General features: G+C 56.9%; 1 protein-coding gene across 5 annotated transcripts in view; it reads right to left on the bottom strand.

The window, feature by feature from the left end:
• Positions 1-27306, bottom strand: part of CACNA2D2 (calcium voltage-gated channel auxiliary subunit alpha2delta 2) — a 141301-nt gene that overhangs the window by 16945 nt on the left and 97050 nt on the right. For all 5 annotated transcript variants that reach the window (XM_016941153.3, XM_016941158.4, XM_016941157.4 and 2 more), the window contains exons 4-10: positions 14409-14468; positions 7871-7915; positions 4500-4641; positions 1305-1436; positions 1058-1115; positions 278-328; positions 35-134 (exon numbers count right to left, since the gene is read on the bottom strand). In XM_016941153.3, coding sequence (XP_016796642.1) covers positions 35-134; positions 278-328; positions 1058-1115; positions 1305-1436; positions 4500-4641; positions 7871-7915; positions 14409-14468 — 588 coding nt within the window. The remainder of the gene's footprint in view (positions 1-34; positions 135-277; positions 329-1057; positions 1116-1304; positions 1437-4499; positions 4642-7870; positions 7916-14408; positions 14469-27306) is intronic.

The following is a 27306-nucleotide window of genomic DNA, read 5'->3' on the forward strand; positions in this document are numbered from 1 at the left end:
CCCATTTCACCCTGTCTGCCACCTTGGCACTCACCGAGGCCACATTCACATAGTCATCATCAGACAGCGTGTCCAGCATCTCGCAGACAGATGTCTTCATCAGCTTCAGGGTCAGGCCACTCACACTGCCACTCCTGGAGAGGTCAGGCAGGGGACGTGGAGGAGCCAGGGGAACCTCACGTGTTCTCCTGCCCATCCCCCATGATGTTCAGGGCAGCAGAGTCTAGCCCATTGCCCGTCCCTGCCCCAGCCCCACTTGCCAGCACTGCTCACTCACACATCCACGATGATGACCATGTCTTTGGGTGACGAGGCCCCCTGGATATACCTGCCCAGGAGATGCCTCTGTTAGGGTAAGGCCCACTGGGACCTTGTGGGTCCTTCCTTCCTTCACATAAATATTGATTCAATACATTTCTCTTGAGCATGCACTGTGTGGGCCAGGCAGGGTTCTACGCACCGATGATACCACATTTAACGAAACAGACACAGTCCTTGCCCATGACATGAATGGTCTGGTTCCTCAGCAAGGAAAAAGTCCCAGGGGGTATATGAGCAGGTGATCCCCAGAGGGGGCAGGAGCCACATTCCCTGGCTTCAGTGGCTTGTTGTGTCCTCTGCCTCAGGTTGGGGCCCCGAGGGCAGAGTCTAGCTGTGTATGGGATGGTGCAGGTGGCAGGGAAGGAGAGCCACAGGGAGCTGCCGGAGGGGCAGAACAGAGGGGAAGGATATCTGGGGCTCAGACGGGTGGGGCAGGGACTGGCCAACCCTACAGAGGCTACATCTGCCTTTGAGGACCCCTTCTGGTCCAATCTCCCTTCCAATCTCTCAGTCCTGAGTGGGTGGGGGTGCTGGGCAGTGGACAGGGGGCATGGCAGCTGGGAGGCCTGCCTGGGTGATGGGATCCATTTTCCAGTGGCAACCATGTGTGAAATGAAAATTGGATACAGCTGGCTGCGCCCTGCTAGGAGGCTTGGAAATGGGGAGGGAGGGGAGCAGGCAGGAAAGGTGGGGAGCTGAGGGGGTGTCCCTCCCCAGCCCCTTCTTGCTCGCTCACCAGGGTCTCCTTCGGACATCGTACAGGTCGATCTTCTTGGGGGCTCGCCACGGGGTGGCTGAGGGAGGAGAGAAGGTGAGGGGGACTGGCAGGAAAGGGCTGGCCTGGGTAGGCAGACCTTGCAGAGGCGACTGGGCTGCCACAGACTACAGAGAAGCCACCCCGCCCCATGCCCCCAGGATGGGTGGGCTGGTAGATGGAGAAAGGCGAGGTGCTGGGTAGACAGGGGACAGGGGCTGGTACCTACCCGGGTAGTAGCGAGTGACTCCTGTGGCGCTGCCGAAGACCTGCCACAGCAGTGTGGGGTCTTGTCTGCGGTTTTCCATGAACACATTCTCCAGGGCCTCTGTCCAGTTGAGCTCATTGAGGATGACAGTGGCTGGGGGGAAGCGGGGAGCTGGGGTGGGGAGCACCTGGGCTGTGTCCTGTCGAACCCACCACCACGACACTCATGCCTGTGCCCCCACTTAGAATCCCCCAACTGTTCTCGGCCTATCCAGGCCCTCCCTATTTCCTAGGGCCCAGCTGGGGCTGCCCCAGCTCCTCCAGGAAGACTTTCTGATCCTCACCCCTCCCAAGCTGTGAAAGGAACAGTTCAGCCTACTCTTCCTCCAGGCCCCACATGAGCAGGCAGGGCAGCTGTGGCTGGTAGCCTCTGGAGAGGGGCTGCCCAGGTGGCTGGGTGCTGGGAGCTGGGAGCCCTCAGTCCAGCATGCTGCCTGGAGCTAGCACTGGTCCCCCAGGAGCTCACCCATTCAGCATGCACTCCAGGCTGCAGCCACAAGAAAGCAATTAAGGGCCCGCTGATGGGGCTGGAATTATTCAGCTATTAAGGTACCTGATAAGCTGGAAGCCACTCAGCTCCATGATTAATCAACTGGGGCCAGAAGCAAGCAGGGGTGGGGGCGGGGGCTCTTGGAGGGGCAGGGGCATGCCAGATCCTACTCCAACACAGGCAAGTGTACTTGTACATGCATGCGCACACTGCACACCCCCCCAACAGGTATACCTGTGTCTAACCTGTGTGTTTCCAGCCAGATGGAACCCACCTGCCTAGCAACCCAGCTGCCACCATGGGCACAAGGGCACACACGCTCATGCCTACACACCACTCTGCACCTACAGGGGACACTCATGGGTCCTGCTCACAACCCCCTACCATCAGTTACCCCATTCTCCCTTCCCCCCAACCCTTGTAGTTGCACGTGTGTGATCCCCTGTCCAGATCTATCCCTACACACACACACACACACACACGCACGCACACACACACAAACAAGGCTCCTCTCAGAGAATGGACTCCATCCTGCGGACCCTTCAACCTGGGCAGAGATCCAGGATGGTTTGAGCAGTACCCTCGACCCCCAACTCGGGGCGGCCTGATGTGTGTGTGTGACACATGTTCTCATGTGTGCAGTGACCCTGTCCCTGGACAGACAAAACGGCAGGAGTGGGACACAGCTGCTTCTGCCAGGCCTCTCTGCCTCCTTCCTCCTTCAGGGACCCCCACCCTCTTTCTTCCCATGTGGAGCCCAGCCACCGTCACCCCGTACAGGGATCCCCATCAAAAATCTACCTCAAGTGAGCACCAGAGACCACCTGCAGCAGGCAGACAAAGGTAGAAAGCATGATTTACAGTTCTCTAGCCTCTGCTCCGGCCCTGGGGCACTGACACACTCCGGGGCACTCTCCCTCGGGCGGCCCCTCTGGAGCGCGGAGCCTCTGCTGCGTCCGCTGCCTGATCCCTGCCCCCTGCTCCCACTCCCTTCGCTGTCTGTTCCTGTGGCTTCCCGTAACTGACCATAATGTGAAAACAAAACACATTTCAAGCATTGGCTCTGCTTATTGAACAGTATGTTATGGTCCTGTTCCTAATTTAGAAACTTAGTGAGTTGAACAATTTCTATTTTTCTCTCTAAGGAAAAAATAAAGCCAGGCCCTCCAGAGTTTCACACAGTACTGTTTGCCCTGAGAGAGTCTGCCTGGCAGGTCCCACCCCTCACTGTGTCTCGGTTTTCCCATCTGCACAATGACAGGCTTAGAGCAGAGGGGTGTCCCTGGTCCAGGTCAAGGGCCAAGAGGAGACCTCTGCTCTGTGTGGGCTGTCCATGCAGGTACCTGTGACCCCACACGCGCTTACCCATACACGGCAAGGCACACTCGCGCAAACACCCCTGCGCCCGCCTGGAAAGGGCCTGCTACTCAGCCCCATGAGCACAGACCTGTACCCACGTGCACATACTCTCAGATCATGCTGAGTTGGGAAAGGGGACCATGCCCCCTCAGGCAGGTGATTACAGATTTAATTAAAAGTGACACAGTAAATAAAAAACATATAAAATGCAATTTGTGTGGGTAGCGAGGGGTGACTGGAGAGGGCGGTGTGGCTCCTGTTTTAATTAGTGTGCCTGCCTGTGATAGTGCCCCTCGACTGGCTCGGGCAGGAGGCCTGCGGGCAGCCTGTGGGGAGCAGGGGGGAGCATCCTTCCCCACCCTGGCCTGAGGCTGCCCAGAGGGCCTAGCTGACCCCGAGATGGAGAGGGCCTCCCTGAGGACCCTGGGAATTCCCTGCATTATGGAGCTGAGGCAGTGGCTCTGGGGCTTTTGAGTCCCAGCCCAGTGGGCTCCTTGGATTCCAAGGCTACTCTGTAGGTGCCCATAGAACTGTGTCAGAAACAACAGGCCTCAGTGCCTTCAATCCTGCTGCTGGAGCTCCCTATCCAGTGTTTGACTCTTGGTTTCCTCCTCCTTTACCTCCCAGGAGCTTCAGGAAGTTCCTCCTCATGTCTGACTCAAATCCTTCTAGCTATAGTGACCTCGTTTCCCCATTGTGTAAAGCTGCCTTGTCCCTGAAGCTTGGACTGTCAACCACCCTCTTCCACATCCCCCTTCCTTACATCCCCAGCTCCTGGCTGCTCTGGGCAGGAAAACTCCCTACCTCCTTGGTTCTATGCCCAGGAGAAGGAGGGTAGTGTCATAGGGTTGGTATCTGTGAGGGGTGGTTCCCTGTCCCCCTACCTCCCGTGTCCACCTGATGTGTTGCAGCTTGTCAACCACTCCTACTTGGGGGCAGGGAATGGGGAAGGGTGGTGAGGAGTTGCTTCAGGGGCAGGCGGGCACTCAGTCCAACATGTGGGGAACGGTCTCTGTGTGCGTGCATTTGTGTGGGTGCCTGTGGACACATGGGCAGGAGACCATGTATGCACAGGGATAGAGGCTCAGTGTTTTGCAACTTGCTGAGTGTTAGGGTGAGGCTCTGCCTGTAAGTGCTTGATGCCCATATGTGGGTGAATCTGAGAGGTGCGCAGGAGTAATCTCAGGTGTAGGAGGCTGGAGGTAGATGGCACTGGCCTTCTGTCCCCAGGGACTCTGGAATGCCCTGGCAGTGGGCCTGCCCCCACAGCAGGTGGGATGGGCTGTCCCGATTGCTCTGCACACTCACAGCCTTTGTAGATGTCCGTAGGGATCTGTACAGCCGCGTATGAATAGTTGACCTTGTTCTTGAAGTTTGGGTCCTCGATGAAGTCCAGCCTTAGGGTGTTGGCCTTAGACCCCCTTTCCACATCCTCACTCTCAGGGTCATCCTGCAGAAAGGGCACCCCCCAGCAATGTCAGGGCTGGAAAATGGTGAATTGGGTTGTAGAGGCCTGCAAGTAGGGGCAGGGAGGGCCAGAGTCCAGGAGATAGGGGCATCTCAAAAAGAGAGACTATTGCAGTAGGAGACACAGATGGAGAGACTCAGGGACAGATGGACATGGGGTTGGACCCCTCACCCAAGGGGCCTGTGACTTCCATCTCCCCCTGCCCACCCCACCCATCATCCCCACATTTGCTAAACCCAAATTTTAAAACTGAAAGGAAACCAACCTCTTCTCCACATTCTTGAAAACCAATTAGGAAAGGAGGCAAATCATGGAGCCAATCAGAAGGAGCAGGCTCCAGAATTCTGCTTACAAGGATGTGCTTGTGCAATCACAGGGAGGCCTCAGCAGTCCTTCCTAGGAGCTCAGGGCCCCCACAGCCATCACTGGGTCCTGCCCAGCCCCTTCATGGAGTTCCTCTGGGACCAGGGAGAGGGCCCTAGCCCCATCTAAGGCAGGGCACTATCCCCCGCAGCCGGATGGCTCTAGGGTCTGAGCTGGGGAGGCTAACCTGGGAGAGCTGGGCTGGGGGCTACCATTCAGACCTGCTGACCTCCAGAGGGAGGGTCTGCGGTGCCTGGTAGCAGCAGGACTGAAAGGGCCCCTGTTGATTTTCTAAAATGAGCCACAGCAGCCTGACAGGTGCCAATTATGGCATCTCACGGCCGGGTAGGCTGGGCATGCGCCGTGCGCCCCCGCCCACCATCACAGGCTGGCAGGAGTGGGTCTATGACTAGTGTTGATGCTGCAGCCGATGGGAGGGGGGCAGGCTTGGGTGCAGGTGTGCAAGGGGGAGGGGAGGGAAGATGGTGGTAGAGAGTGAAGGCGAAGAGGAAAAAGCCAGACTGGGGAGGCAAGGGAAAGAAGGAGGCTAAGGGTGGAGAGCAAAGCTGGGGGACTTCCTAGGCTGATAGGAGAGATCATAAGCAGCTGAACACCCCATACGCTCCCTCACTGCCCCTCAAAGCCTCTGTGACCACCCTCAGCCCAGGCTTAGCTCATTCATTCTCCCCCATGGGTCCACGCGGGCTTACCCCTGCTGCCCACTATGACCTGGGCATGCCCCTCCCCTGTGTTTCTGCCTCTAGGCATTTGACCAAGCTGTGTCTTGTCTGGGGAAAGGGTGACCGTGCCTCTCCACCCAGCCAGATGCGCTCTCCACACCACAGGGGCACGGCTCTGAAGGGCCTGTGGCAGACACTCTTTTCATCTCTTTGAAGGTGGATTTTGTACAGCAGAATCCAAGCTGTCTGCTGTCCTCCCACTGCCCTTCCGCAGTGTGCCACCCATCTGCCCACCCCTGGCACACCCTAGAAGCCCTCGGGTGCTGGGTAGAGCCAGGGCAGGCAGCCTCGGAGCATGGAGGCCAGAGTGGAAGCGGCCGCCTGTGAGGCGTGCGCCACTCTCGTTCCGCTCAGAGGAGGGGGAGGCGCGGGAGAAGAAAGCCCCCGAAATGTCAGCGGCAGATGAAGGGCACTAGAAAATTTAATCTTCCAACTTTCCCAACTAATGTGACATTTGGATTCTGTTCTGATAAGCTATCAGCTGGCGAACTTTTTCCTTCCTTTTCTTTCCCCCACCCCCACCTTCTGGCTGGTAATTTAAAAGTAAATGGTCTAGAAAGATCTCTAACTGTACCTCTGGCAAAGATTAAAAAAACAAAACAACACAACAAGCAGGGGAGTTGGAAAATGTGTGCGTGCTGTCATTTATACCAGGGGTTTGGCCTAGCTGACCCTAGTCTAGCCAGGCCCCAGAGTGAAAAGCTCTCTTTTTGGGCAATCTCTAGCCCCCCAACAGAAGTCCAAGGGGCTACGGGCAAGGAGTCAATGATTTAGAGTGAGGGGTTGGGGCCCTGGATACAGTTGAGGCTGCTGGAGGTAGGTTCAGAGCATCCTAGTAGGGGTTGGGCACCAGGCTGTCCAAGGAGCCCCTCAGTGCCAACCCCCACCCAGGGGCTTTGTATGGTGGGCAACTGCAGTCTCCTGGTTTATATTTAATGCACTGATTGCTAAAATTACAGCCCGCTGCTGAGGGGGGTAAGGAATTAGATTCAGGGTCTAATTAAAGGTTCGCTCTTCATTTGAATTTCAGATTCCAGCTTTAATTTTAGCAACTTCTCTGGGAGCCACGGAGCTCAGCCAAGGGGAAGCACACCTGCTTGAGCCCAACCCGCTCCGTCTCGGGCCCTGTGCCCTCCTGCGGCTCTCCCAGGCCAGCCTGGCACTGTGGATCCTGCACAGGGATCCTTTCCAGCCTTCTCACCTCCTGGTGTCATTGGGTACCTCTCACTTGCCCCAGGAAACCCACCAAGCCCGCAGGCCTAAGAGAGGAAGACTGGATCTTGGGTCCTCTGAATCAGCCAGCAGTCTAGACACTGTGCTGCTGTGACACCTCTGTTTACAGAGGGGACTGTTGGGTCCAACTACTTTTGCCTTAAAGTCAGGCAGAGGGTCTTGGGCCTTGACAAGCTCAGCAAACACCGTCTACTCCAAGTGCCCTACACCCTCAGACACTCGTCTTCTCTACAGCCACCTCCCCTGCAAATAGTCTTACAGCTTTCACACGAGTCTTCTGGTGACGGGGACCTCACTACCTCACAGGGCAGCCCGGGCGGACTTGAGCCAGTGAGTGACATGGAGGCAGAAGGGTGGTGTGGCTTTGGGCTCTCTGGTCAGTCCCAGTGCCACCACTTCTGAGGTGGGTGACCCTAGGTGAGCTCAGGGTTAGGGTCTGATGATGGGCCAGGCTGTGGGGTGCTCAGCACAGGGAAGGGAGCTGGCCTGACCTGGAAATGCACCTGGACGTTCCTGCATCCTGCTCACACCTGCCCACCTCCAGGAAGCCTTCCCAGCTGCTCCCTGTCTCCCTCCTCTCACTGCACTTAGAGAGGCCCGCTCCATCTGGGACCTAAACTGCCCCATGCGGGAAGCGCCAAGCGCCTCACCACCTGCCTCACACTGCAGTCAAGCTCAGCCCACTAGTGCGCAGAGATGCAGCCCTGGAGGGGTCCGGACTTCTAGGGAGTTGTGGGAGGTGGAAGGTGGGGCCTGTGTCACCACGGCTCTGCAGGGTTGAGCTCAGAATGTGTGGCGCTGAGTCCTAATATCCATTTTACAGCCAAGGCCACCAAGGCCCAGCAAGGAGGTGTGGCTCAGGAGGGGGTGCTCACCAGCTCAGCGTCAGCCTTGGCGTCATAGTACACGATGTCTTCCTCCTGGTGAGGGGAGAGAGGCCTCAGCACTAGCTGCTCAGGGTCCCGAGACAGACAGGACTCCTAGCCCCAAGGCCTGCATGGCACCCTTAGATTCCTCTGGGGCAGAGACTGTCCCTTTCCCCCACCCAGAGCCACCCTCCTGGAAGGGCCGGATAGGTCAGGGCTGAGAATGCAGCCAGGCCTATCTTCAGGGGCCCTGCACAGGCTCCAGGAGCATGCAGTACCCCTCGACTGAGAATTCCCTGGGCCTTCCTAACTCAGGGGCCAAGCGTCCTGGGCTGCAGCCTTCTAGGTTCTGTCTGCAGAGAGGCTGGCTGAGGCAGCACCAGGGAGCGAGGAAGACGGAGAACAGAGCCGAGTTTGGGCAGGAGGGAAATAATGACTCGACGCTGCATCTTCCAATTTCTTCTATTAAAAAGCCTGCTCATTACGGGCATGTACTTATTAATTATCTGTGATTTGTTGTGAAATGCGAGGGGGTTTCCACAACAGGAGTGGGAGAAAACAAAGCCCAGCCCTGGCGCCTGCCTCCCAGCCCTCACCCGCCTGCGTCTGCCCCGCCTGTCCCTGGCCCATGTCTGCTTGCCAGTCGCCTGGGTTCTTGGCCATCTGTGCGTCATAATCACCGGCCGCCCCGGGGACCCGTAACACAAACAGGCTAATTTCATGTGTAATGATCTTTAATCAGAACCGAGCGCGGCTGACAGAGGCCGCCAGAAGGTGAGCCCGGTGTCAGCCAAGTGCCATTGGCTCAGGAGGGTCTGCCACACTCTGCCCCCATGGGCTTCAGGGCCACGACTCAGGACAGAGCTGCTGTCCAAGTCACCCTCTCCAGGTGCTCCTCAGCCCTGTTCTGTACGGCAAAAACCTGCAGCGTGGCCCCGGTGGCCCCTCACTCACTCAGGGCTTGTTTCTTTGAGGTCTGCAGATGGGAGTGGTGACCAAGTCTGCCCCCCAGGGGCTGGCTGTGAAGTGGCAGACAGAGCCAGCACTCACACCACCAGTGCAGATGTCGCCCGGACACCCGCTTCCCAAGGCCCAGCTGGGGCTCACTCAGTGTGTGACCCCAGGGCTAGACCACTCCCTCTCTGAGCCCCAGGCTCCCCCAGGCAGGACTCTGGAAAGGCGCCTGGCTGTGGTGACTGCCCACGGGCTCCGTCAGTACCTGGGACTGTTTCAGCGAACAGTCCTAGTCTGTCTCTCACCAGGGGTCTAGGGGCTGCAGGCCACTGGCTAAATGTGCAGGCTTAGTCCCAGCATTCTGCAACACTGACTGCATGCCTGGCACCACGCATGGGTAAGACCACAACTTCCTGAGGAATGTAAGGCCAAAGGCAGCCCGAGAGTTCCAGCATCCCAGGGCGCCTGCCGTGTCTGGCGCTTTTTTACAGCAGCCTTATGACCCCATCGGTCAGATGTTTCGAGAGCAGGGAGAAGAAAGCCTTCGCACCCTGGCTCCAACCTGCCCTTCCAGCCTGTTGTCAACCTTGCCCACACCCACCACCCACCCACCAGTGCAAGAAGGCTGCAGCCCCGGTGGGCCTGGGGCGGGGGCGGAGGCCGGGCCCAAGCTGCAGGGTGCTCGGCCTTTCCCTGCGCCCGGCTCCGACCGAAGCGCATAATGAAAGCTGACATTACATCAAACACAATAAGGAGTTTCAGTTGACGAAGATCATTCCTGAACACACAAACCTATTAAACTGAGGGGGAAAAAATATCAATTCAACACACTTGCTGTGAAAAGAAAATGTGATTTGTTATCTAAAAGGGGGTTATAAACACAGCTCTGATGCTCTTTCCCTCCGTAATGAAAGCGGGCGGGTGCGGTGGGAGGACTGCAGATTACAACCTGGGGCCTCACTCACCCACTTTTTAGGCAAACCTTCCACAAGCATGGGAAAGGACACAGGTGGGGGCTGGTCACTTGCAGCCCTCAGGAGCCCTGGGCTCCCCTCACAGGCTGTGGCTGGGTCCTGCCTGCACCTGGGTCAACACTAGGCACCTCAGCGTTCACTGGGGCCACCTCTCCAGCTGCTCCAGGGGCTCTGCTTCTCTATTTGTTCTGCTGTTTCACAGTCTTAGTGGAACATCAGATATTGGTGGCGTCAGGGACATAGGGGGGACATGTCACCCAGGAGGATTCTTAGTCCCCTGCAGATGACAGATGAGGCTCAGGATTCTGTATGGTCTCCCTGCCCCCCAGGGCTTGATGCATGTGGGAATGACTGCTCCCGGCCTCTCCTGCCTCTAGGAGGGCGAGACCATACCCCTTCCTTGGTAAGAAGTACATGGATGGTGGCACACAAGGTCATACATGTGAAAATATATCATAAATACAGCTGTGACTGCTATGCATGATGTGGTGTGGAGCTGGGGGTGTGGCAGGAGGGGGCTGTCAGGGTCAGGGTGGGAGGGTCCCCGAGAAGGCCTCTGTCTGCTTGGGCCAACACAGTACCTGAATGTCTATCAGCAGTGACCACCTCCTGGGTTAAGCAACAAGGAGGCAGTATTCTCTAGTGACTGAGTGCAGGACCTCAGCAAAGAGTCCTGGCCTCAAATTCTGACCTGGACACGTGAGCTCTGGAATCCTGGGCAGTGAGTGAAGACTGAGGCTGAGCCAAAAAGGACCCAGCCTACTGGCTTGTCCCAGTGGCCCGCTGAGGAATTCCAGGGGTCACCCGCGAGGAGGCAAGGCTGCCCAGTTAAATCATGCAGCCTCCATGAGGCTTCATCTCTGGGTCTCTACTTCCCCACTCGTAATATCAGGATGAGGCCTCCTCTGAGGGTATGAAGAGAACAGGGAGCTGGGCCTCCCCAGGGGTAGGGCCAACCCTGCCCATGAGTGGCCACCTTCTGTCTTTGCAACTCCACAGCCCAGAGGAGAGGCTGAGTGTGGAAGAGTCCCGGGTGGAGTGAAACGGGTGTCCTTAATGTCTGGGGACCACTCCCCTGACATACCCTGTGTTATCTGATATTTTAGGGGCCATTTTGCCCAACCGGGTAGGAGTTGGGGGAGTCACCCACTCTGAGCTCACACACATGCCCTCCCATGTGGACTTGGGCATACAGATAACAGGCGAGGGGCGGGGCAGGAGGGTCCACGTGACCCTTGTGTTGGTGACATACATTCTCCTTAGCAGGAGCCAAGCCCAAGAGAGGTGTGAGGAGGGTGGGTCTCAGGGAACAAGCTGAGGAAATGAGCACGGGGTGAGCGGGGGAAGGACAGTTGCCATCCGAGTTCAGTGCTTGGAAGGTGGCTGCCAAGGCCTGGCCAGACATGACTGCCGCCTGCCCACCAGCTGCCTGTGCAGGCCTAGGCCAGCCACCCGCTGCACCAGTGAGGACGCTTGGCCTTCCTGCCCTGGCCTAGTGCCAGCTCAGCCTGGCCAAGAGGACTGTTTTCTGAGAGAGCCGTCTGTCGCTGGCTTGGCAGAGGCAGGCAGGGGCCCTATGGCTGGGTCAGACCCTCAGGTCAGGAAGGCCACCTGTCCTGTCCAGCTGGCTCTTCTAGCCTGGCCCAGCCCCCTCACAGCCCTCCCTCTAGTCCCTAGGCAGAGCTCCATCCACTCCCACCATCACATTCCCCAGGGCAGGGCTGTGTCCTTCCCTTACACTTCCCAGGGGAGGGCTGTCTCTTCCATTCCACTCCCAGCGCATGGCTTTGTTTCCTGTAGGCCCTGGTGTTGGCACTGAGGCCCTGGGGCCAATGGCCACTCCCCCCTCCCCTTCCAATGCCCTGGCCCAGCTCCTCCCCGGTGGTGGTTTCGGTGGCACACAGTGTTGGCATAGTGTGGTGCTGGCACCAAGTGTGGTCCGGCAGGTGGCCCCTCTTCATCTATCCTAAGTGTTATGGGCACCAGGGCACCTGCTGCCCACCTGTGGGGGCATGGGAGGCACTGCCTGCTAATCAGGGCCATTGTTTCCCTGGTGTCCAAGGGTCTGGGTTGGCCAGGGACGAGGAAGGGGGATAGGAGCTTTACATCCAGGCATTGCCCTCTTGATCTCTTGTCCCAGCTCTGACCCTGCAGACTCCAGGATCCCCAACCCCCCAGGCTGAGGTCAGTGGAGTTGTGGGCATGTGGATGTGGGTTATACCATTGATACCACTGTCTGTTCCTCAGAGGTTTGCATCTGGACCTGCTGTGTGCTGTCAATACAGGGAGGGCCACACCCGGCTGATGGTGCAGTGGATTCCAGTCTGGCCACATGGGCCAAGCATCTCCTCTGTGGCCAGAACAGCTGGGCGCCATCCTCCCCATCTCAGAGGTAAGAAGACTGCTGCTGGTCACGCTGTCACTGCTGTGGGCTGTGGGGGCCGATCTTAGGGTTGGGGCTAGAAAAGGGAGTCCTGGGCAGACATCTGGAGAGAGAGGCTTTGCACTGAAGGAGGGGTGGATAAGGGCATTCCTAGGAAGAGGGCCTGAGTTTGAGGCTAGAATTGTGGCACAGGCCAGGTGCCTCTCCTGAGTTCTGGGAGGGAACATGGCTCCTTGTCTGTCATCTCCTGAAGGTCATTGGAAGGATGTGGTTTCAGGGGTGGGTGGTGTGCCTGCAAGGGACAAAACAGCATCCCTTCCCAGCCTCAAGTCCCTGCACCCTCCCCTGGCATGGACAGTCCCTCCTGCAGCCACTGCTGCCAGCTCTCCCTGGCAGCCCGAGCATAGCTGGCTGGTGTTGGGCTCTTGGATACACCATTAGCATTGATGCCTTTCAGCCTGGCAGCTGTGGTAGCAGCAGTGCTTCCTGGGAAGAACAGTGACCCAGCAGCTGGGAAGGAGGGAGGTGACTACAGCCCCACCCACCCTACCTGGGACACCAGTGGGACAGGCCGGCAGGCACCCGGTGGGATGTGGCAGGGAGGGAGATGAACAAGGCCGGGCCCAGGTGGCCCTGTGGTCAGGGCTGCCTGTGGTCACACCCACAGCTGGGGGCACCTCAGGTCAAGCCAGGGGGAGGGGAGCAGCCAGAGCCCTTTACTGCCTCATCTCAGGACAGAAGTACTCAGGGCCCAAGGGCTGGTGTGGCCAGATATGCACCCATGCCATCAGCGGCTTGGCACCCACATAGCCTGATGTGTGCAGTGATTCCTTCACACCCCATAGCTGAGCTCACAGGCAGCATTGGCACCAGTCAGTCCTTTGCCAAATGGGGAAACTGAAGCCCTTGCCTGGGTCCCACAGGGACTGTGAGCAAGTAGCACTGGAGTAGGAGAGAGGGAGAGAAGGGTCAGTCCTGTCTCCTGGGGAAGGGGGACTGGTTTGGGGAGTAATTAGCTCATTCATTTGTTCACCTTAGAAAATAATCTTTCATTTCCAATCTCATGTGAACTCCCTGAGGGCAGCACCCAGCACCTGCCAGGGGTAAAGGAAGAGTGCCATGGTGTGGGCAAGGTGAGGCAGCCTCAGCATGGCCTGGAGGATGGGGACTGGGGAGGAGGAACAGATTTAGGGCTTGGAGCATAGGCATGAGCCCCTGACACCCGACAGCCAGCTGTGAATCTCTGCCACCAACAGGTAACCTCGGGTAGGTCTATCCACTCTGTGCTTCTGTTTTCTTGTCAAATAGGGACAATAACCCCACTGCTTCCTAGAGCAGATGTGCCTGGCCCAGAGCTGGAGTGAGTCAGGTCTGCCACCCCCACCCTGCTCCTCCCTGTGTTTAGCACGAGACTACTAGGAGGCATGGCCCAGACACCCCAGCAGCTGTGGAGGACACAGGAGCCCTGCCAACTAGTCCGGTTCTCAAGGGTTCCATCATCCTTGGCACTGGGGCTTCCTTGAATCCAGGAGGAGCCCTGCCTCCGTCTGATGCTGGCCCGAGGGCCGGTATCCAGCCCCAGGCAAAATCAAACACAGCAAGGAATTGGTGAGGGCAACTCAGGCCTAGGCTGGGATGGGTGAGGCTCCGTTCCCTCCCTCACACACTAGATCCTCTGCGCTCAGCTTCTTGCACCTCTGCTCCAAGGAGCGAGCCTGAGCTCCTTCTGAGGTGGAAGGAGAGGCTTTTGTGACCATGGCAGCCCAGTCCCCTGAGCCCAGCCTGAGGGCCTCCAGGGTGGACAGGTTGCTGTTCAGGGAAGTCAGGGAAGGGAAGTCGGGGAAGGGCATTTGGTCCCCTTTTCCCAGCATCTCTTGCAGGTCACTGTATTAAAGCCTCTGACAAGTCCTGAAGTCCAAAGGCCTCTGACCCGGGGGCTCTCCAAGAATCTGAACACCTTATCTGGGGAACACAGGGAACACTACTTTCAAGCAGCCTTCCCACTCACGGGTGACTCCACAGCTCCTCTGGAGTGAATGTGGGCTCATATCTCACTGTGTGCCCAGCAGTGAGAGGCGCCTGGAGTAATTGCTGAATGTTGGACACAGGCTTCTGGCTCTACTCCACAGACCCCTCTGTGTCCCTCATGTGTCTGGGCAGCTCCCACCCCCCAGCATTCAAACCCACCCATGGATGGGCATGCCCTAAGTGCTGGGCAGGGTGCTGGGGTTCCTACCTTGATGTTGTCCTGCCAGCGGTGTGCTTTCTGGAAGTTCTCTGCAGCATCAGCCAGTCTCTGAGGGACAGAGCACAGGGAGGTCAGAAGCGGAAGAAGGCAGCCTGCCCTATGCCCACCCCAAAGCCTCTCCATCCCCAGCACTCCCTGGGGCCAGGCTGGACTGGTGACTCCCTTCCCCTCATCCTACGAGACCCTCAGAGATTCTCTGCCCCAGACACTCCCCAGCTTGCCGTGTGGGCACCTCCTTGACCACAGCTGGGTCCATGCAGGAAAGGTGAAGCCTGCGCAGTGACCCCAGGGGCATCTCCATGGGACTCCCTGTACTAGGCCAAGCCCTAGTGTCACTCTCTACCCCCCACACACTTGTGTCACCCCAGTGCCAAGAGGAAGCTCCTCTGGAGCTAAGGCTGAGCTGCAAGTTACAAAGTGCTTCACTTGCCCTGCCCTTCTGCCAGCTATCCAGAGCTCCACAGGAGGGGCCCACAGCCCACCCTGTCCATCCAGGCCCATGGGCCTTCTCCCAGACTTCCTGAGCCCCTTCCCACAGGGCTCCCAAGTCCTCTGTCCACAAGAGCCTGTCCTGTTCTTTGGGGCTGGTTCCAGTGGCCTCTTCCAACAAAGCCCCTGTGCCTGAGAGCAGAATGTCCCTCAGGGCATAGCTGTGTGTCTGTCCATCCCACATCTGCCACTGGGCACGCTGGGTGCCAGACTGTGCTGACTGGTGGAGGTGTGGCAGGCCTGGTCCTGCCTCTTGCAGCTCACAGGCACAACCTCGCAGAACCACCATGGCAGGAGAGGTTGAGGGACAGGAAGCGCAGTGCTGTGGGGGCTCGGGACCTCAGGGAAGGCTTGCTGGAGAAGAGGCTGGGGCCCGGCCACTCTCTGGGCCTAAGTCCGGGTCACCCAGATGTTCTTATTCGGTACTTTCTAAGGATCCCTTCTCTACAGGAAACCTTGGGGCTCCCAAGGATGGAACTGAGTCTGGCCTCGGGGGCCTTCTGCAGAGCTGAGAGCAGTGGTGTCCTGTCAATCATAATGACAACCATCACTATCAACTGGCCGCCTACTGCACACTGAACCCTCCCCTGGCCAGTGACTCGTGTGCTGTGCACCTTGTACCATTCACAGTGTGCCTGGCATGGAGCCATTGTGGCCCTCCTCAGATGAGGACGGCCAGGCACAGAGACGGCCAGCAGCCTGCCCAAGGTCACACGGTGAGTCCGGCTCAGGCTGGGCCCCGGAGCCCAGCCCTCACCAATGCATTTGTCTTGCTCAGCCCATGACCAAGATCCAAGGACCAGCCTCTGTTGGGCCCACCATGCTCAGTGAGGTGGGTGGCTCTGGTCTCTCACCCCCACCCCACCCTGTCCCACAGTGGAGCAGGCACGTCCCACCTCCGGGCTTACAGCCCTACTCAGAAGGTCCCGCCTCTTGGTATTCAGGACACCTCACCCCCATCCTTGAGTCCAGGCCTGATATGGCATGTGGGCCCCAGAGGGGACGTCCTACTAAAGCCTGTCAGCTGCCCATTAGGGGAAGTGGAAGTCAGGTCATGGAGGCCGGCATTTCCTCCTCTGAAGCATGGACTAGCAGGGCAGGAAGCAAGGTGGGGCCTCCTGTGGAGCTGTGGCCTCTGCTCTCCTGGGGCAGAGTGTCACACCCCCATAGTTAGAGGGGCTGTCCAGGGCCATCTCCAGCCCCATTGGGCTGGCTCCCCCTCCTCAGGCCAAGAACACTGAGTGGTGGGGGAGGCTATGAGGCTGGGGTCCCAGGAGCAGGGGGAGAAAGTGTCTCTTGGGGTCAAACCCTCTCACCCCACAGAGCTGGGCCCTCCTGGCCTCTGCTTCCCTCTCCTTTGTAGGCTCAGTCCTCTGTCCCCTGCCACCCTTAACTGCAAGGCCTGCTTGGCTGGGACCCACACCCTCCTCTCTCCCCAGCCCAGCCTCACACTCCTAGGGTTTTGGGGGCCCCAGGCCTCTCTACTCTGTGATGCCTCCCATGTCTTGCTTCCAATCCTGGCCCTCCTGAGCTCCTGGACACTTCCCTGGAGTGACCCTCAGACCCACCTGAGCTCAGAGTGCCCCTCTGAGGCAGGCCACCCACCCTGGCCCCTCTGCCTCCTCCATTCCACCCCAGCATCCCTCACACCACCTCCTGTGCACCCCCAGCTCAGGCTCTGTCCTGCCCGGAACCTGCATCCTCTCATCCAAATCACCTATTCTCCACACAACACCTGGAGCCTTTTCTCCAAATGTAGATCTGGTCATGACACCGTCCCCTGTCCCAAAACCCTTCAGTGGTTACCACTTCTCTGCATGTAAAAGGCACAACCTTCTTCAGGTCCTGTAGGGCCCACCTGACTCCTCTTCTTCCTTTTCCATCCTGGAGCCTCCTCTTGACCTAAACCACAAATGCCTGCCCACCCCCTGACCCCAAACCCAGGGATGGATGAGGCCCCCAATTCATAAGCCTGCAGTGACCTTGTGTAGAGGGCATTATTGTGTGACTTGTACGGTTCCCAATGCTTGTCACCAGTGTTAGGCGAGCACCTGCAGTACAGCAGGTGCCGAGCTCAGTAACTTGGCCCGGAGGCTGTGTAAAGCCTGACGAGGCAGTGTGTGAGTCAAGCCTTTGTCATCACTGTGCCCCTCCTTCCTTACCTGGTGACCCACTACCTTCCCAGGGATGCCAAATCTTCCTCAGAGTGGGGCTCTGTTGAGGCCCCTGTCCTTCCCCAGGGTTGAGAGTGGGACAGAGTGGAGGAAGCAGAGGCGGTCTCTTCCCGCAGAAAAGCCACAGGGTCGATGGGGCTGCAGACGCCACACTGACACTAGTGGGAGTCTCCAGGCTGGGCCACGACCCTGAGGAACTCCTGCCCCTGCCTCTACTCCTGGCTGGGGGGTTCCAGCTCCTTCACCCTCTTAGGGCTCAGCTCTGACCCTGAAACCTTCAGGCCCCAAAACATGGGGGCTACAGGCCCCTCTGGCTCCAGAGCCTAGCAGACAGGGCAAGGGAGACCCAGGGAGGGAGGCCCCAGCTCCTAGCCGCCTTGAGCTCATGGAATCCCATGGGCTCAAAGGCTGGGTCAGCTCACTGACTCGTGAATAACGGAGTCGTAATAGCCACAGCAAAAGGATTACTTTTAATCCTCAGTAATGATCAAGCCATTATTATTTTTTCAGTGTTACAGATCAATCAGTCCATCCCTGGGCACTGGACGTGTGGAAACTGCTAAACAGGCAGGCCCGGTGGTGGGGGAGGAAGGGCTAAGGCAGCTGGTGGGGTGCAGTGGAGTGGGCAGGCTTCGGCCACGAGGTCCCATCAGGCCTGAGGATGAGAGGACTGGGACCACCACTGGTGTGCATGAGGGGCCCTGAGCAGAGATGAGAGCCTGGACCTTGAAGCCCCCGAGTCCTGGCCTGGGTTCAAAGCTTGACTTTCTTGGAGCAGGGTCTTCACCACTCTGGTCCTCAACATCCTGCCTATAAACTGGACATAGTAACTGCACCCACTCAGGGTGGCTAGGCTCTTGGCAGCCCCCTTCCTCCAACCCTCAGCAGCTGCACATAGGCAGCCAGTCCCGTGAGGTTTCTCTCACTGGCTCTTGCCCAGTTCTGGGCCCTCCTGCTATCTGCTCTTTCTGCCTGGTTAGCCCTATCAGACTGTGTTACCTCCCCTGGAAACTTCCTTTTGCCTTTAACCAGACCTCTGGACAAGGTGGGCTTTACTCCCCTCCGCCAAGGAGGACATGTCCTGAGGCAGGGATCTCCAAGCTTAGCCCCACCTACCTGGCCCAGGCTGAGCACCCAGACCTTGGGCTCCTGTCCCCATAGAGCTGACAATAGTCAGACCTGCTGAGGGCTGGCAGGGAGACCGTGCCCACCCTGCCCCACCCCTGGAGGTTCATCCCTCCTAGCACTTCCCTTCTACCTCTCCCTGGTCCTCTTGATGGTTTGGGGACAGGCTGGAAGGGGCAAGAAACTGAGGCCCAGAGGCGAGGGAAGAACCTATTGGGATACCACGCAGGGCAGGGACAGGGTGCCTGTCTCTGGAGTGCCTGCCTGTCTTGGGGAGATGCACTCCATTCCTAGCCCTGACCCCAAGTGCCTGTCCCCCTGGGAGTGGTTCCTTGCTTGGGCTCTGGGCTCTGCTCCTGGAGCTGCCTGCAGTCTCTGGTCGCCCTGCTACCAGGCCCTGCACATGCTGCTCCCTCCCAGGCCACTCCTGCCCAGACTCCTCTAGCCACATCCACTTCCTGACCCTGACACTCAGCGAACCCTCTTCCATGTCTGCTTTCCCCTTGAGCACTGGGTTTGGTGGGTAAGTGTCTTGTGGCTGTCAAGTTTATGGTAACCTGGCCCTGGGCATACAGTAGGTGCACAGTGAATGTCTGCTAAATGAAAACTGGGTGTCTCTGGACCTGTGTAGAGGCCTGGGCTTGAGTCTGGCTCTGCCCAGCCAGTTGTGTGATCCTGGGTGTGTGGTTTAACCTCTCAAAGTCTATTTTCTTCAGCACATCCTGGGGGGTAAGGGCTGCCCATGGCGATGCGGCTATGAAGTCACTGATGGTGCCTTGCCTGGCCCGTGATGTCCCCATCATGGCCAGGGTATTGGAGGGAACCTCAGTGGGACTGCTGAGTGGGGATGCTCACAGCCAAGTCCATCATGATAACAGCAGGCATTTCAGAGGCAATTATCAGAGAGTTTCACTTAACAATCAATTTCCCTCAGCTCTGGGAACCATTCTTACAGGAAAACGCAAGAAAGAGGAGGACTGGTCAGGCACTGGGCTGGGGACAATACTCCCCTGGGAGCAGCCCTGCACCTGCAAATCTCACTATGTTAAACAGCTTTCAATTGCAGTGGGAGCTGAGGCAGGCAAGAACCTGAGATCAGGGACCTGGGGCCAGGATGGGCACCCCTCAGAGGCCAACACCTGGGATAGGAAGGCCCCCTGCATGCCAGGAGGGGAGGGCCTTGGGTGATGGGGGGCTGGGGCTCTTGGGTGCCCCCACCTTCTTAGATGGCCTGCTCCTCCCCACCCCCAGGCTAGGTGCTCCACACTTCTCCTTGGCCTCCTCTCCTCACCAGCCCTCACCTGGGAGTCCCTCCCTGCCCAGTGCTGGTGGCCCAGAAGAGTCTGAGGAGCAACTGCCCATCAAATAGGACTTTTTCTGCACAGCCCAGAGGGAAAGGCTGGAAGAGTTCTTTGGTCTTAATTAGTTATGTTTACTCCCACTTCCCAGAGGACATGAGAGGCTTAGAAGAAAAGGCCCTGAACCCAGGGGGTGCAGGATGTTGAGATCTAGGGCACTGAGGGCTGAGCCAGGCAGAAGCTGTGATGGAGCGTGGGCTCTGGGGTGGAGGCTGGGGGTAGTATGCCCTGAGAATGTTGCCGAGGGCTGCAAGGAAGGTAGCAATGACAGGATATCACCAGGTGTGGTCCAGTGCCTACCCTGGGTGAGGGCTTCACTGCTGCCTCCCCAGCAAGACTCACGAGAAGTAGATTCTCCTGCTCCCCTCCTTTCACAGCCGAGGGGATTGAGGCTCAAAGCATTAGTGTAGCTGCCTCAGACCCCTAGGTAGGAAGAGGGGGCATCAAACCCAGGTTCGCCTGATGGTAAAGCCCAGCAGTATTGGACAGTGACTGTTCCAGGAAAGGACCATCCCTGGCCAGGTGGGGCCTGGCTGGTTGGACTCAGGTCCCTCCTGCCACCCCTCAGAGTGGTCCCTTTGCCCTTCTCCTAGGAGAGAGGATCAGTAACTGGCCTCCCAGCTGTCCCTCCGAGTTGCCCCCACAAGCCTTGGTATCACTGGATCCAGGCCACGGGAGGGGACAAGTACCAGGATGCCCAGCAGCCCCTGCCTAGCCCAGCACTGGCCCCATTGCCACCCGTCTTCCCTCCCAACTTGTGGGTCCTGCATTAGCTGTGTATTGTGCACAGATAGATACTAAATACAGATTTCCAATTTCCAGAGCTGTTATGGTCTAATGAGTAAATAATATACATATTTAAAACTGTCTAAAAACATATCTGCATAATTAAAATATCTGCATAATAATGAAGCAAGATGCAGCTCTGCCAGGGGGGAGCTGGAGCCCCAGGGCTGACAGTAGGGGCAGAAGTGCAGGTGGGGTTAGGGGGCCCTGGCCTTGTGGGCCTCTGCTGCTGCTGCTTCGGCCTTGAGCAGACATTTGTCTGTCCATCCACCTCCTGCTCCAAGCAGGTGCGTCCACAGTCAGGGACCAAAAGAATCCCCTCAGCCCTGTCCTGGCACCACTCGTGGTCTGAGGGAGGCTTTGTGTGGACAGACAGTGCCTGCTACGTGCATGACGGCCACCTCAGTGACTTTGTGGCCCTCACATGATGTGCTCAGAGCTTTATGGACACAGTCTCACTCACTACAACCTTCTGAGGGCATGTCTTGCCCCGACCCCACATTTTGCTGGGTTCTGAGGGATGAAGAGAAATGCAGCAGGATGGGCAGTGAGGGCCGAGCAGGGTCCGTGACTTACGTGCTGAGGGTGATGGAGACACGCCAGTGGCTGTGCTTTCCTGTCGGGTGCACTGTTGACATGCATGCCTCCTGGGACAGGATGGGCACCCAGCCTTACCCGTCCCTCAAGGCCCCTTCCTTCGCCCCTTGGCTGCATCTACGCTGGACACACTTGGCTCCTGTCTCATCTTTATTTTTTCCTTAACAAATTTGTTATAGTTTTTATTAACTAATTATTATAAGACAAGGTCTCTCTATGTTGCCCAGGCTGGTCTTGAACTCTTGACCTCAAGTGATCCTCCCGCCTCGGCCTCCCAAAGTGCTGGGATTACAGGCGTGAGCCACCGCGCCTGGCCCATGGCACATCGTAAGGTTCAAACCTACTCTTTTTGTATTAACCATGTTTACACCTTAAAGATAAAATGACCACCAGAGTAATAAAAAACACTGAAACCCCAGACCACAATTCCAGCAAACAGAAGCCTGCAAGGAAAATAAACATTTCTGGCACAGAGGGTGCCTCAGGGGAAGGCTGGCATGGGAGGCCATCACCGCTCTTGGCAGCAACAGGCTCCCTGACCTTTTCCCTCACAGGACTCATGCGTCTTCTGCAAGTTGATAAAAAAAATTAGTAAAATGGATTTTTTTTTTTATTTTAAAAAAGTCAGAATCCATGTAACAGGGAAAAACTCATTCGAGTTGTGGTCTCCCTCTGCAGCAGGGCAGCCGCCACTCCACCCAAGCCCAGGCTTGCCACCTCCCTGTGGGTGTCACGGGCTTGGTAATCAGTGCCTGCACCCCTCAGTCCAGCCTGGAAGGGGCAGGCTGTGCTTCAATTTCCTAGGAAAAATATGAAGAAATGAGGGGTGGCCTGTGATGGAGAAGCAGAGGGAATGACTGTGACCAGCCAGGGTGGGGAGCCTGGTATCCCAGATGCTGGAATTTCAGGTCAGACAGAATTTCCCAGAACATCCTGGGCTCCCAAGGATCCTTGCTATGTTGTATTTTGCCAAGAGAGGACACTTAAAAAAACTCCCACTCTCTCTTATTACTGTTATGTTACCAAAAAGTGAATGTTTTATTTTTATTTTCAGTTTTGTTTTTTTTGAGATGGAGTCTTGCTCTGTTGCCCAGGCTGGAGTGCAGTGGTGCGATCTGAGCTCAATGCAACCTCTGCCTCCTGGGTTCAGGCAATTCTCCTGCCTCAGCCTCCCGAGTAGCTACAGGCGCCCACCACCACGCTTGGATAATTTTTGTATTTTTAGTTTCACCATGTGGCAACAGGGTTTCACCATGTTGCCCAGGCTGGTCTCGAACTCCTGACCTCAAGTCATCCGCCTGCCTTGGCCTCCCAAAGTGCTGGGATTACAGTTGTGAGCCACTGCATCCAGCCAAAGTGGACGTTTTAACATCAAGAGGAGGAAGGCCATGAGCTCTGGGATCCCTTCCCAAGGAAGTAAAGGAAGTGGCACTCACAGGTGGTTAACAGGTATTCCACTGGCTTTCATTGCCTTTTTGCTTTAAACTGGAACCACAATCAATACAGAAAGAGAAGGTCGGGTGTATCCTGGGACAGAAGCCAAATGTGTCCAGTGTGAACAGGGAGAGGGTGAGGAAAGGGGCCTCTGTGGCTGGGCTGAGCATTTGCAGAAACCAGCTTGAATTTACAGACCAGTTTTCTGGAAATGGGAGTGAAACCCACCCTCTAGAGATTTTTACTCTGCAGCAGCAGGCTGACTCAGGAGGATGTGTGGGTGGACCTGGACAACCACGTGCTGCAGGAAAGGTCTGGTCTCAGGGCTGCAGGTCTCTGTCTTACCCAGTCCCCTGCTGAGCTCCCAGGTCTCCTGTTGAGCACTTGCAAGAGATGCCCCAATGAGAAATAAACCAATACATGCAACAAACTGCTTCAGGTCCACATTTAAACTGTGGCTTCAGAGCCCAGTCATATGGAGGCACCTCACCCTCAAGGAACCCAGAGCTGAAGGCTACTCCAGGCTGCTGGGGCTCTTTCCAAGATATTGCCCTGCTCAGCCCCATCCCACAGGGGCTCAAACGGGTGGGAATCCACCAACCTAGCTGGCACCCCAGCATGAAACTTACCCATTTCTGCAGGTCAGTCAGTCCCTGGCAACCCAGGTGGAATTTATCAGAATTCTGCCAGTTTTGTGTCAGTTTCCCTCCCCCTAAATTATGATCCATAATTCATCAACATTTCTCTCATCCTTAGAAAAAACCATGCAGATAGCATTGGGTGAGGGTACCCATCCAGGGGCCGTCGGCCACTCTGGCTAGGGGAGCAGGGACACATCCTTATCTGAGTGCTCTGTGGGGCATGGTGCTGCCTCCTGTCCCCTCATCAGTCCCCATTCTAGAGATGTGTGTGGGCACGGGGGTGGTCGTTGAGTGTGACAGTGCCCTCCTCCCTTGTCCGGCCACAGAGGCCAAGGTACCCAAGTTCCTAGGGCTTGGCAATTGACCCAGCACATAATTTGGGGAGCGCTGCCCTCACCTCTCTGTACCTTGATCTCTCATCTATAACAGGGAGGGACCAAAACCCTGCCTGGGCCCCTCCCAGGGCTGTGAGGATGTGGATGGAGAGCAGGGCATAGACAGGGAGCGGGATGGGGACTCACTTTGGAAACTGGAGACACAACTCCAGGTTCTGGGTTGCTCCTTCCCTTACCTCACTCCAGGGGCCTCCTGACTGGTTCCCCCTCCCCCAAACTCAGCTTCTCTCTAGGGCCTTCTGAACTTGGCCTGACCTGTTTTCTTCTTCAGTTTATGCCAACAGGCTGCCCTTCTCCTCAGCACCAACTTCGCTGGAGATCTTGTTCATTACCCCCCTGCAGCCCTGCTTGGCTTCCAGCCCTACTCCCATGACCCCTTCCTTGCCTTCCTGACCAGACCTCTCCCAAGCCCCGCAACCCACCTTCAGACTCCCAACCGAAGCTGGTTATCATGAACTCATCTGCCCCGGCCCCTACACCTTCAGGTTTCCCCATCAAGTTCTGTGACCTGTCTGTGTTTCCTGAATGCCTGGACCACTCCTCCCTTCCTAACATTATCCTTTACCAGGCTCTGCCAACCTCATCTCTCTTCTACCACACTGACATTGAAGTTTGCCTTCCTGCCATGCTGCGGTTCCAAAGCCTTGTTTGTGCTGTATCCCAAGCCTGGAGTGTCCTTTCTCATCCCCTCCCCTGGCCAGCTCCTCCTCATCCTGTAGGAGTCACTACTCTTCTGCCTCCTCCAGGAATCCTGGTGCCCTGTAGGGCTGGGTTCCCACAATTGCCCTGGGGTTTCCATCACTGCATGTGCCTGATTCCCTCCCAGATGTGGTCCCTTGAAGGCAGGGACTTGATTCATGGATCTGTGTGGCCCCAGTGCTGGGCAAGCCAGCTCAGTGAGGAAGTGCTAAGTGACCTCAGGCTCCCATCACAGTCAAGGGGTCAGGGGGTGGATCAGGAGTTGCCCTTGGGGATCTGCTGGTTTGGAGGCCCTGGGTTTCATTGCGATAGAGATGGCAGAAACCCAGTCAGAAATGGTACTGATGACAGAGAATAGGGATCCAAGATGGCGTGGGGGGTGAAGGTGTGAGTGGGGTGAGGCTGAATCTAAGTACAGGCCTCACTGTGTTCTCCATGAAGAGGCATGCAAGGGGCAGCCTCTGGGGTCTGAACTGCTGAAGTCTGCTCTCCAGGACCACAACTCCACTCTGGACCTTGTGAAAATGTTACCCATTAGCCCCACCCAGCTGCTGCCAGGTCAGTAATAACATGGTTATTAGCAGAAGTCCCCGGGGCTCTGCTGGAATGAGAGGCAGAGGGTGGTGGACAGGAGTGCCTCATCTGGCCAGGTCAGCCAGGAACTGAGTCCTCAGGGAGCTCAGCACCCCTGCCCTGGTGCCAGATCAGTGCATTCTCCTGACATGCCCCAACATCCTCCTCCAAGAAGCCTTCTCAGATGCCTCTATGCCCACCATGGCTCAGGGGCAGGACATGGGAGGGTGACAGTTTCCATGGGAAGAGGTTGATATGACTCTCCTTCCTTCCTGTCAACACATGTTTACTGAGCACCTACTGTGTGCAGTAAACTGGCCTAAGGAGGTCAGTGAGCATTACAGACATAGCCCCCTGCTCTTACGTGGGGTGCCAACAGTAAGTTCTTCTTTATAGTCCACCTAACTTCTTCCCACTGCAATTCAGTCCCACTGCCCTGAGCAGAGAACTTGCTAGAGGCCTCTACAGGAAGAGCTGCCTGGGATGGCACCGTCACTGGAAGAATTTAGGGTGCTAGGAAGCTCCCCTGCATGGGAACGTATTCCCGCCTGAAAGCTGAGAGTGAGACCCCACCCCAGCTAGAACAAGAGAGCCTGAGTCCCAGCCCAACCTCCAGGCTCCCTTCCCATGATGTTATTTTTATACTTTTTCCTAAAACACAGCCTAAGCGGGCCCTTCTCAGCTCTATTAACATTAGGAATCTAATCAGTAATCAGACAGCTCATAATTTTCTGATTAGCTTTGATTAGGCCCAACCTCAGGAGAAGGAGTGGGACAGTGAAGAGGAAGGTGGGGACAAAAGGGCCCTGAAATGTGCCCGAGGGGGCACTGGTTGGGCTGGGGGTGGAGGGTAGTGGAGAAGAACCTCTAGCCCCATTGTTGCCTGTTTTGGGGAAGGGACGTGGAATGGAGTCGTGGGTTGCACTGGGTCAAACGGGTTGCAGGGTCAGAGAGCAAGGGCCGTGGTGGGGAGGGGGGTGGGGGCGAGCCCAGCCCACCTAGGCAGCAGGAACACCAGAGCAAGCAGCTTGTGCGAAGACTTTCAGCACCATGGACAGAGGTAGGGAGGAGCGTCAGGGCTGGGTTTGGGCAACCACCTGGGTGTTATCTTGCCCAGGCCCCCTCATTCCTCGGTGGCACTCAAGGAATGATCCCAGGCATAACCTTGAGTAATGGTGACAGTGACAGAAACGGTAGGTCTGCTCAGTGGGCTGAAATATGTGACCTTGGACATGGAGAACTGGCCCTGGGCACTCTTACTAAACACACCACAGGCAGGGCCTGCCTTGACGATCATCCCTTCAAGGTGAAGACAACAAGGTCAGGGGCCCACTGGCCCCCCCATACAAAGGGGGAACTGAGGCCTGGAGGGACTGTCAGGCCACTGTACCATTAGGGACAGAGCCTGGACCTGTACTGAGGCATCCCAGGCCAGGGCCAGATCTCTCTCCTGTTTAAGGCCTGTTTGTAGCTTTTGCATCACATGCTCAGATGGAACCATGGTGCTAGCCAAACCAGACTTCCTAGGCCTGCCACTCATGCACTCTGACCCCTGCTCTGACCCTGTTCCTGGCGATCATGAGAACTCTCCAATCTCTACCCCCTATCCATTGCCCTTCCCCACAGATTCAGACTTCTTGTAGCCACATCCTGGAGCCCTATTCAGGTCAGAGTCAGAGTGGCTCTGCCCCTGCCCCCTGGTCTGGGATCACAGGTCATTGCCCTTTGTCAGATGCAGCCATCCAGGTGACCGCTAATGAAATACACGAACCCACTGGAGAAGACATGCACAGCTAATGCCATGCAAATTGGCACAGAGGCAATCAGCCTGACTCTAAAAGCTGCCCCACTGGCCGCAGGCTGGCTCATTGTCTTTTCTGTCAATTTGCATCTCATTACCCAGAAGGCTGTGCTCACTGGAGGTTAAAAGAAAAAAAGCACCAAGCAAGCCCCACTGTGTCCTGCCTCCAGCAAGGGCAAAGCCCACGAGTGGGACAGGGCTGCCTGGAGGACTGCCCCTGAGAGGTACACTCCACAGGGAGCCCCCCATCAGCCCTATCACCCCCATCACCCACCATCAACATTATCCCTGCACCACCAGAATGCTACTCCATTCACCATCATCCCCATCATCACTGTTGTTCCCCCCGCTTAACCAGCACCAATGTCCCCATGTTCACTGCCAACATCCTCCCCATCACCATTGCCAATATTACTCCATCATCATCAGTGTTACTCCCATCACCATCAGCTCCACCATCACTACCTTCATCCCCATCACCATAGTCATCACTTCCATCATCACCATTTTCATCTACCACCATCAACTCTACTGCCAACATCACCTCCATCACCACCTTTACCATCACTGTCACCACTACAACCATCACCCCACTGTGGTCACCTCTGCTAGTGCTCATGTCTCCTGGTAATCACCACTACCACTGTGCTCACTGCTACCTGCACCATCACCTCTGTATCCCTGAGAAGAGTCTGATGAAGAGACAGAGACAACTCATTCTTCACCTTTCTCTGTCCATCACCCTCCAGCATCATCAGAGGGTTGGGGAACCTGTAAACAAATGACTCAGTGACCAGAGAGCTCATAATCAACC

The sequence above is a fragment of the Pan troglodytes genome, chromosome 2, assembly GCF_028858775.2.
Source record: "Pan troglodytes isolate AG18354 chromosome 2, NHGRI_mPanTro3-v2.0_pri, whole genome shotgun sequence".
Taxonomy (NCBI): Eukaryota; Metazoa; Chordata; class Mammalia; order Primates; family Hominidae; genus Pan; species Pan troglodytes.